The sequence below is a fragment of the Amyelois transitella genome, chromosome 14 (genome assembly GCF_032362555.1).
Source record: "Amyelois transitella isolate CPQ chromosome 14, ilAmyTran1.1, whole genome shotgun sequence".
Taxonomy (NCBI): domain Eukaryota; kingdom Metazoa; phylum Arthropoda; class Insecta; order Lepidoptera; family Pyralidae; genus Amyelois; species Amyelois transitella.
This window is the reverse complement of record NC_083517.1, coordinates 2,343,101-2,354,943: the sequence shown is the minus strand read 5'-3', so window position 1 is coordinate 2,354,943 and position 11,843 is coordinate 2,343,101. Positions and strand designations below refer to the sequence as shown.

At 34.8% G+C, this 11,843-nt stretch overlaps 1 protein-coding gene across 1 annotated transcript; it reads left to right on the top strand.

Annotated features, from left to right (window-relative positions):
* The first annotated feature begins 924 nt into the window (after positions 1 to 924).
* On the top strand, positions 925 to 11,550 carry LOC106130890 (O-acyltransferase like protein). The gene is given in 14 exon segments (XM_013329827.2): positions 925 to 1,204; positions 1,800 to 2,136; positions 2,715 to 2,891; positions 3,730 to 3,809; positions 5,163 to 5,209; positions 5,211 to 5,363; positions 6,254 to 6,368; positions 7,401 to 7,615; positions 8,052 to 8,245; positions 8,576 to 8,711; positions 9,420 to 9,606; positions 10,277 to 10,419; positions 10,823 to 10,928; positions 11,165 to 11,550. Coding segments are annotated over 14 exon segments (2,166 nt in total). The 5' UTR covers positions 925 to 1,020; the 3' UTR covers positions 11,257 to 11,550.
* Positions 11,551 to 11,843: the final 293 nt, after the last annotated feature.

Here is an 11,843-nt window from a genome sequence, read left to right as displayed (position 1 = left end):
ATTCAATATTGAGGTTTTGAAATAATTTTAATATTAATTGTAGCTTGTAGACAATATTGAACAAAATTAATTACTGAGTGCTGAGAAAATATAAACCTTCGGCTTCGGCTTCGGCTTCGGCCGAAGGTTGTGGCGATAGCCGATTAATCGGCTTCGGCTTCGGCTTCGGCCAAAAATAGACCTTCGGTCGGACACTAGCTCATAGTAATGATGTGATTAGCTCAAAAAAGATATGTTGTTACACAGTAGAGGTAAAATATGATCCTGCGCATTAAGCTGTTTTATTCAGATACTCTTAAAAATCAGTGCACTAAGATTTGACCATACATACACTCAATCATATATGTATGTATGTTTAACCCTCCTATCGGTAATAAATATATTTTTCAACTCTTCTTATACCTAAAAGCAAGGACACGGTTTAAAATTATCTTAAGTTTCATTTCATACAGATAAATAGCTTTTTAATATCATTTCTAGGGTGAATGACACTTGTGATAATCTATACGTGATAATGTAATATCACGAACAGCCGTTGTATAAAGTAAAAAAAATATTACTTTTGATCCGCGGTTTCTCTTCGGTAGGGAATTTAGAATCTTAGTTACAAACAAAAAATTAATATTTTTTGGTCACATCATATTGTTATGGTAACTGAGAAAAAAAGGAGATAAGTCGGTAAAACGGTAGGGCACAGGTTTGAATCCCACCTAATTATCATATTTTTGCTTCATTACAGGCTGAATTTTATAAATTAAATTAAATACATACATACTTAATGAATAATACGATTTGTTCTATATTTTTTTCTTTTAACTGCTCTAAATTTTTAAGGCGATAAAGGATATCAGACAATTATCAACAGTTATCTTTATTTTAATACATTAGTTAAATAAAGTTGTTTCGATAAGATTATAATCTGCATTTTGATATTCAATAATTTTCTCAACATAACATTATTCTCTTTGTTTATCAAACGTGTTGACTTAAACAAATGGATTTGTAAATATTCAAAACAAAATGAAGTTATCAATATGTTTGTTTTATTTAACTATTTCAAGTTCAGCAAATGCTTACTTGGAAACAGTGATTCCTGACAGAAAAAAAGCGTTTGATTTAAATCTGTACCAAGATGTACTGGACCCGCAGAAATGTCAAGAGCAAATCAGGATTGTGTTTAATAATTCGTCTGTTCTGAATCAATGTAAGTCATTTCTAATTTTATAAGTAGGTGTGTATAATATTAAGAATACAAGCATATAGTCACGTCTATAAACACGAACAAATAGTTTTTTTAAAGAAATACCAGCCAAATATCATGCACTTTATCTTCCTCCTGGCTTTAGTCCCGGTTGCATCCTCAACACTCTGGAGAGGAGCCCGGGGTATGCCTTTGACTATGGATCCTGAATTGGGTGCAACAGCTTTTTACACGAAGCGACTCCCATCAGACCTCTGCAACCTTTGCACGGCAACTTAATCCGTATTGGATAAATCGAAATATCATGCACTATCTACATATATACATACATATGTATAATCACGTCTATATCCCTTGCGGGGTAGACAGAGCTAACAGGCTTGAAAAGACTGAAATGCCACGTTCAGCTGTTTGGCTTAATGGTAGAATTGAGATTCAAATAGTGACAGGTTGCTAGCCCATCGCCTAAAAGAAAAATCCCAAGTTTATAAGCCTATCCCTTAGTCGCCTTTAACGATATCCATGGGAACGAGATTGAGTGGTCCTATTCTTTTTTATTATGCACTATCTAATGGTAACGTTGCTTTTGAAATTTCAGTTTTGGATGCTGGCATCAGAACACCAAGGGGGATACTTAAAGGGAATCTTGTTGACTTAGGAAATTATCACCAATGTTTAGAGATAAACGAAAATATAGAAAATACTAACATTGAAGGAAAATACTGTAAAATATCGGTGCCTCTGGAACAAGAAATAAACTGGCCGCCTTCTTTGTCCAATATAACTTTTCCTGAAAACGTTACGTGGCCTGAACTACCTTGGACTGGAATGAGCTCATACAAAAACCGCCTTACTGAAGTAAACATTGATCAATTGAGAAAACTTCAAGTATTTAAGACTGAGATTAGGCTAATGAATTTTGATGATGCTTTAGGGTAAGTTATAAAGAACGTTGTTGAGGAAGTAAGACATAATAAAAACAGAAATGACAATTTATTATTAGAACACATACATATGGTCACGTCTATATCCCTTGCGGGGTAGACAGAGCCAAAAGTCTTAAAAAGACCGAATGGCCACGTTCAGATATTATTATTAGAAATCAGGCTTTTTATAAGATTAGGAGTCGCTCTGTATGATTTTCCAACTATGGTATCGTGGCTAGGAATAAGTCGGACGCAGAATATAAAGCCAAACGTTTTTTATAAGGCCTCCTTTGTAGAATTTACATACATACATACATACATAAAATCACGCCTCTTTCCCGGAGGGGTAGGCAGAGACTACCTCTTTCCACTTGCCACGATCTCTGCATATTTCCTTCGCTTCATCCACATTCATAACTCTCTTCATGCAAGCTCGGCGGTTTCGGGTACTTTTGACCTGGCCCTTTACCAGGACGTCCTTAATTTGATCAAGATACGTTTGTCTAGGTCTTCCCACTCCGACCTTTCCCTCCACACCCTCCATGTATATCTAGTATAATGTAGAATTTAATTTATTTTAATTGCAGGCCGTTAGCAACTAACTTGGATGTCACTTTAGCCATATGCATTCCGAAGCCGTGTACTTCTCGCGAAGTTCTGAGTAACTTCCTGGGAAGTTTGGAGGATTTAGGACTGCAGTACACAGAGAGTTCTTGTAGATTACCCAATGATAAAAAGTGGGTTGCGGCTGACTTTACAGCTATGTAAGTAAACCTATATATTATATCTAAGTATATTATACCTAAGTTAGATTAAAAAAACATGTCTACGAACAAGCTTAAAATTATTGTTGTGACAACTGTGTTTATTTAAAAATTTAACACTGCTTGAACGCGTTACTTGATTACTATTATTTTGTATTAGATTAAGGCTCATTGTAAGTGAATTTAATTCTTTGTGAGTCAAATAAAGATCTTTAAACCTAAGTTTACTAAGTATAGCTACGTCTCAATCCTTAATGAGAAAATAGTATCGAAAATACTCGAAGGCGTCGTCAGCTGGATGTATTGAAAATGAGATTCAGGTTGAGTGGAATTACTAGCCCATTGCCTAAAAGAGTAATTAAGTTTACTAAATTAAAATTTACTAAGTTTATAATTAGACCTAGTTTTATTTTCACTGCTTTCTGCTTTCATGTCTCTTCTACAACTTTCACTCCTGTTATAGAGTTGGGGCCGCCTCCATACACAGCTAGACAAGCCATTATGAACATTACATACATATGGTCACGTCTATATCACTTGTGGGGTAGACAGAGCCAACAGTCTTGAAAAGACTGATAGGCCACGCTTAGCTATTTGGCTTAATATATTAGCTTAATATATTGGCTTACATAGAATTGGAATTCAAATAATGACAGGTTGCTAGCCCAACGCCTAAAAAAGAATCCCATGTTGGTAAGCCTATCCCTTAGTCGCCTTTTACGACATCCATGAGAAAGAGATGGAGTGGTCCCATTCTTTTTATACTGTTGCCGGGAACCACACGGTACATATTATGGATATTAGCATTTAAAAATATAATTTAAGTTCTACCTTTCAGTGTCATTTTCTCATTGCTCGGCATTTTGACTATCATCAGCACCAGCTATGATGTTCGTCAGTCTGTTGTTCTCAAGCGAGGTAAGGTTATTTTTTCTCTAGTAGGTAAGTTTTTTTTCTCAAGTTATAACTAGATTTTCTTTGTAGCTCCACTAGTTATAACAAAATACCCGTTTTGAAACGTTCCTGTAGGAATTAACAGCAAAAAGTTACTTCGGTTTACTATATTCATAAAAAATTAATTCATCAAAATCGGTAAACCATTTAAAGCCATGAAGACGTTTAAGAGATAGAGAGAAATATACACACTTACAAACATATAATCACGTCCATATCCCTTGTGTAGTTGACAGAGCCAACAGTCCCGAAAACACAGGCATAGAGACTTCTGCATTTTAAGATAAACGCAAAGGTTTTCACAACATTCCACCTAATTGATGATGATGAAACAAATGTTAGACGGTTTATTTAATGTCTTTACTTTGTCATTGGAGAATAAGGCACCTTAAATAATTCTTCATTCACAAATGAAACTTTCGTAATAATCTTGAATTTGTCATAAGCCATATCCGACTAGACAGAGAAATTATCTTTATACTTCCATAAAATTAACTTACGATATACTGATAGTGATTTAGAAACGGAATATAATATCATCATTATTTAATTATCGGTTGTAATGAAAAATGTTAAAATAAAGTTGTAATCATCGTAAGCTAATGGTATCAGATCCTGTTTCCAATCCTTAACAAAATCTCTCTCTATAAATCCGGTCTCTAAATCCGTTTATAGCTACTGACTATAAACGGAATTAGGGACCGGATTTAGAAAGAGGTAGTAGTGAGATATCTAGAGCAAAGGTTGCATTCAATGCCTTCTGGCAGAACCATCTTCTAATGCAGTTATCCCCTAAATAATATCGTCTTAAATCAACTTTGAATATTTGATCTTCATTTGGTTTCGATAACACTGGCAGATTTTATAATTAAAGCCTTTAAATAAAATTTGAAAAAAGAAACTAGATTGAACATAATTATGTACATATACATACACGCTATGTCTATATCCTTTGCGGAGTAGACAGAGCCAACAGCCTTGAAAAGCTTGAAAGGCCATGTTCAGCTGTATGGCTTAATGATAGAATTAAGATTTAAATAGTGACAGGTCGCTAGCCCATCGCCTACAACAACAATCACAAGATTATTAGCCTTTCCCTTACAATACAATAAAATAACTCTTAATTGCACCACAATAAATTACAGCAAATTCACAAACATGTATTAAAAACAAAGCAGCAAAAAGCGACCTTATCCCTTACTCGCCTTTAACGACATTCATGGGAAAGACATGGAGTAATCCTATTTATAAATGCCGGGAACCGCACAGCACTCAAGTAGATACACCAAATATTATAACCATGACTTTCTTTTCTAGATCCAAAATCAGTGAACACTTTACCAATCTTTCTCCGTGTATACAAACACAAGGAGATTAGTTACATACACCCCTGTCCCTGGAGCTTTGGAGTGTCTGGATGGAATACGATCTCTTGCAATGATCTGGGTTATCATTGGACACACCTTCTCAAATCAAAACAGTGGGGCTCATATGGCAAATCCACTTGATATGCTGAATGTGAGTTATAATGTAGTTCATATTTACCACCGTATTTATTATTGGTGCCGTGTGGTTCCCGGCACCAATACAAAAAAGAATAGGACAACTCCATCTCTTTCTCATGTATGTCGTAAGAGGCGACTAAGGGATAGGCTTACAAACTTGGGATTCTTTTTTAGGCGATGGGCTAGCAACCTGTCACTATTTGAATCTCAATTCTATCTTAAAGCCAAATAGCTGAACGTGGCCTATCAGTCATTACAAGATTGTTGGCTCTGTCTACCCCGCAAGGGATATAGACGTGATTATATGTATGTATGCATATTTACAATGGAAATTGGATTAAAGGAGAATTTTAAACTTGAAACAACGGGAATGATTTGTAGATAGAATTCTGCGCAGTCAGAAAGATAACAAATAATTCTTATAGTTACGATACAAGCGGACCCCAGACCCTAAAGCAATTATAACGAAGAGGGCACCTGAAAACAGCAAAGATGAGAGAGAATTGAGATACAAGAAAACGTTGCGTTGTCACAACCATCATATATGAATCAGAAAATTCTCGTTATAAGTCTGTGGAGAAACTAAAAATAAATTAGTCTGTGAGCAACCTAAAAGTAACCATTTTTTCTCATGTAGTTTTGATGCTAGTATTTCAAACTAAATCAAATCCATAGAGAAATCATTATCATTACATAGAATAAAGCATTGTCGCTTCTCGCGCCTCTCTCTCTCTCTATGTATGTAAGCTCAGATCTTTAAAATAACACAACAAATTTGGATGCAGTTCTTTTAAATAGATAGAGTGATTCAAGAGGAAGGTTTATGTTACTACCCGTTCAAAGCCGGGTCGCTAGTTCAGTATAAAACCAGCAAAAATATAGTTTTTACAAATATTTTTTCAGTGGGTTGTGTCCTACAAAGCCTTATGGATTACAACTGCTCCGATCACTGTGGACACATTCTTCATGATGAGTGGACTTCTCTTGGTCTACACTACAGCTGGAAAAGTGACTAGAAGTAAGTGATACTATTTTAGCACTTCATTAAATTAATCTTTATACATACATATGGTCACGTCTATATCCCTTGCGGGGTAGACAGAGCCAACAGTCTTGAAAAGACCGAACGGCCACGTTCAGCTATTTGGCTTAATGATATAATTGAGATTTAAATAGTGACAGGTTGCTAGCCCATCGCCTAAAAAAGAATCCCAAGTTTGTAAGCCTATCCCTTAGTCGCCTTTTACGACATCCATGGGAAAGAGATGGAGTGGTCCTATTCTTTTTTATTAATCTTTATCTTTATATAAATCCAAGCGACCCGCCACTGCTTCGCACGGGTGATACCAAAATATATTACAGAATGGCTTTGTATACTCGTTAAAAGTATTTATTTTTAACATTTTACTTATTTATTTTACTTTTACAATTAAAACAGAATTATAGGGACCGCTTCAAAATCCATTGTGTATTTCCCGCGTCTGTATGTAGAAGGGTATGTTAAGATAGTTCGGTCATGTGGAGAGGATGAATGAAAGCAGGTTGACTAAGCAGATATACAACGAGAGTGTGGAGGGAAAGGTCGGAGTGGGAAGGCCTAGACGAACGTATCCTGATCAAATTAAGGATGTCCTGGTAAAGGGTCAGGTCAAAAGTACCCGAAATCGCCGAGCTTGCATGAAGAGAGTTATGAATGTGGATGAAGCGAAGGAAGTATGCAGAGATCGTGGCAAGTGGAAAGAGGTAGTCTCTGCCTACCCCTCCGGTAAAGAGGCGTGATTTATGTATGTATAAACATACATACAGACGCGAGAAGCGAAAGCGACTTTGCTTTATACTATACATATACTCGTAGTGAAGACTTAGAAGATCTGTTTACTATCAACTAGAAAATTACCACTATCTGTGTTAAGATCATCAAATCTTTTTACGAGTAAGTATACAGATTACTTACAAATTTACATGGAAATATTTATGTAACTCTTTAACGTCATTCCTCGTCAACCAACTGTACCACCAACACAATTAAAATTAAATCTGTATCTTTCAGTGAAGTTCATCAAGAACATCCACATGTTCTACCTGAATCGTCTTCTACGTCTTTTACCCGTGTCAGCAGCAGTTGTTCTCCTTCAGGCGTCAATCTTCAACCGAGTGACTGACGGCCCAAGTTGGGAAATGGTCGCTCATCAAACGGAAATGTGCCGAGAATATTGGTGGCCTACGCTGCTAAACATACAAAATTACTACAGCCCTAGCAGTATGGTAGGTTATTTTATAATTTCTGCGCCGTGTGGTTCCCGGAAATAATAGAAAAAGAATAGGACTACTTCATCTCTTTCCCATGGATTTCGTAACATTTCTAAGGGATAGGTTCATAAACTTGGGATTCTTCTCTTAGGTGATGGGCTAGCAACCTGTCACTATTTGAATCTCAATTCTATCACTAAGCCAAACAGCTGAACGTAGCCAATAAGTCTTTTCAAGACTGGTAGCTCTGTCTACCCCGCAAGTGATATAGACGTGAATATATATATATATGTATGTATGTGAAACTCTTTTTAATGTTCATCGTTAAACGTATGACTTCGGAGATCCCGCTTACTTCATTTTCTTCATCCACATTCATCAGTTGCTTCATGAAAGCTCGTTGACTTTTCGTATTTTAATCAAAATAATAATAAAATACTTTTATTTTCAGTGTGTACCTCACTTGTGGTACCTAGCTATAGACTTCCAGGTGTTTCTGATATCACCAATTATTCTATTCTGGGTGGTCAGCGGTAGAAAGCGGAGTGCGTGGTTAGCTCTAAGCGCTGGTCTCGCAGCTTCTTTAATAGCATCCTCAATATTTAACTTTATAAGAGATTTTCCTTCTTCATCTATTAATTTGTCGTAAGTATCTTCTTCTTCTACGTGGATTCCACATGACTGATGACCGTAACCAGCATGTAGTATTAAATAAATATTACTTACTTGTTCTTTAAGCAATTCTGAAAACTGTCTTTTGAACTCAGGCGATGGACTAGCAACCTGTCACTATTTGAATCTGAATTCTATCATTAAGCCTAACAGCTGCACGTGACTTCTCAGTCTTTTGACGACTGTTGACTCTATCTACCCCGCAAGGGATATAGACGTGATTAAATGTTGTGTTATTTCTTTTGATCTTTCAAATTTGCCCGATAACAAAATTAAATCGACACCTGATTTTATAACTTTCAGACGGTTAGATGACCAACTAGCATACACACAGCACTACTACATAAACACATTGACCAGATGTCCTCCATTTTTCGTCGGAATGATTTATGGATATGTCCTCCATGTGAATAAGGGAAAGAAGTTACGAATCCCAAAGGTATATTTTTAATAAATCAACATTCACCTAATAAAAATAAACCATAATTATTTTAAAAAGATGATTACTTTGAATGAAAAAACAATTGTAGTAAAAAAAATTACGAATAAGCAAATGAAGAAATTATATTTACATATGTAAAACAGATGATTTGTCCAACCCATTTGATTTCGTATAAATTTATTGATGAACTAATGAACTGAAAAAAAAGGGAAATAAATAAACTTTTGATATCTGAAACTAAGAAATCTGTATTATTGCACTGGATTTAACAATATTTGTATTTACTTATTATTAAATATAAAAACATGCACTCGTGAACTATTGCGTTGTACCTAATACAATTTTGAATTAATTTCAATAGGTTCCATTATGAAAACAAAACATATTTAATTTTTGTAACTGGCCATTGACAACTAGAGGTTTTGTATAAAATTTTACAAACATTCTGGACAGTATTATGGACTCGTGAACTATTGCGTTGTAATACAATTTTGAATTATTTTCGTTAGGTTCCATTATGAAAACAAAACAATTAAATTTTTGTAACTGGCCAATGACAAGTTAAGAGGTTTTGTATGAAATTTTACAAACATTCTGGACAGTTTTATCAATTTTCCATATTATTGCTCTTGTAACATAAGCATTTTAAATAGAGGAATAAGTTGTCCAATTAACCATAATAAGCACGAAACTATTATGTTTCAGATGCAATCTTTAGCCTTGTGGATTCTGGCTATAGGCATCATCGTTACAGTCGTATTTACTACACATACTATCATACAACTCGACTGGGACAACCAGTTGGCGGATAACTTCATCAACTCGTTCATGAGACCCGTCTGGGCCTTGAGCATTGGATGGATTATATTCGCTTGCTCTAAGGGTTATGGAGGTTAGTCAAAAATCTTTCATTTTTTATTTCTGTACTTGAAAAAGATAATAAATAGCAGCAGTATAGCTTGGGGTTCTTTAAGGCGAGGACTAGCGACCTGTCACTATTTGAATCTCAATTCTATCATTATGCCAAACAGCTGAACGTGGCCGTTTTGTCTTTTCAATACAGTTCGCTCTGTTTACCCCGCAGGGGATATGAACGTGATTATATGTGTGTATGTAATATAACTATTAAATTTAAACCTAAGCTTACTATTTAAGCATGGTGGTCATAGCCCCACCTTCGGCTCCTCTCCAGTCAGGTGATAAGGCAACTGGAAATAGTGCTTAGAAAATTACAATATTATAGGTTATGCCCAAGGAAAATTCTCCAAAGAATATTGAGTACGAATATTTAATGTATACCAAAAATAGTAAAAAGAAACCGAATATGTATTAACAATTTCTAAAATAACGTTGTAATAAGAATAACAAGAAGAAAATGCTGCAGTGCAGTTTGTTACCGCTTCTATTGCACTGACGCTTTGAAAGCGGCAGTAAACTAAGTTTTAAGTAATTTATTTGACGTCAACCAATGTTGTGAAATCAAAAGATATGACAATTTTTAAGTGATATGAAGTATCCCATAATAATGAATAAAATTTTGAAATTTGAATTTGTAATTCTAGGTCCTGTGAATTGGGTTTTATCTCTTCGTATGTGGAAACTCCTCAGCCGTCTCTCCTACGCGATGTACGTCATCCATTATCCATTGATTTTGGTACACAATGGGTCTGCCCTTGCGCCTATATACTTCTCTGTGGAATACTCAGTAAGTTTTACAACGATTCACAAAGCTATACACTAACTTGAAAAATTGACTTAGATATTATGCATACATGTAATTTTACGCCTCTTTCACTGGTAGTTATGATCTTATCTTGCTCATTTACATCCATCATTATTTTCATTCCAGAATGCGTTGCATTTTCATTGTTAGGGTACTCTTGACCTGGCTTGTCACCAGAATGTCCTCAATTTGGTCAAGTTATATGAACTGCATGCTCGATCAAAAAATTTTAAGCTACACCCGAAAAAAGCCAATAAATTTTTGAATCATTATTATCATTTTTATAACTTGCTCATTGTGTTTTGTTTAATTATTTATCATAAAGTATATATAAAATTTAGGTGTAAGTAGTCAAATAAAATATATTTTTTAATTATTTTTGTAGATTCACAGATTCACTACGGACTTCATTATAACGGTGGTTTCAGCATTTCTCGTCACATTGTTTGTGGACTCGCCGAGCTCTACCCTCATCAAGATGTTCTTAGGAGGTCTGTATATCAACACTGAACAGAAGAAATTGATCATTGTTGAAAAAAATAGCATAAAATTTTGTTGATCCTTCTTGAAATAAATTTTTGTTTCATTGTGCGTAATTTACTACTCCAACAAGCTAATTTACTTTAAATATACCTACCTTCGTGCAATGTACCAACTCTTAATATCATCCCATTCATCGACATTTCTACATTATCATTTCTAACACAAATTTTCCGTTTCGTTTTAGGTCCTAAAAGACCAGCCAAGGAACAAACAGATATGCAGGATCAGAGAAGGGACGTTAATATAGTAATCAGTCCAAATGAAATAGCAAAATAAGTTAATAAGCTGACATAAGACGTCTACTTCTCGATCGGGATGGCAAGAAAAATCGTAATGATCTGTTGTATATTAAGGTCATATTAAATGAGCTAGGGTTGTATACTATTAAATTAAATCAGTATCAAAATTATAGTAAGATATTTTTCATATATTATCGTCATAAGAAGATTTTATTTAGCATAAATTGTTAGTGTTTGAAAATTTGGCTTTATTGTATTTAAAGTAATCTAGTGACCTGACTGAAATTATATGTATTTATGTGCATGTTGTTAATAAATTTAGTTTTGAAGATTCTCTTTCTACTTTCTTTGATTATCGACCTCTTGATCGATTCTCATCTCCCAACATCTTCAACCGACTAACCCTTACCAGACTTCAGTGCAATCTGAACTTTTGAATATCGATACAAGCCGCTTATAAAAAGCTTCACTTATAAAAAGAATTAAAAATAACTTATAAATTCCAAAGGTTCTTTAACTCGGCAAAACATTTAACATTTCCAGAAACAATTCTGTCAGAAAAATAGAAAACAGATATATATTTTAAAACGATTAAACCTACACGATAGGAGTAGCAACAATTTG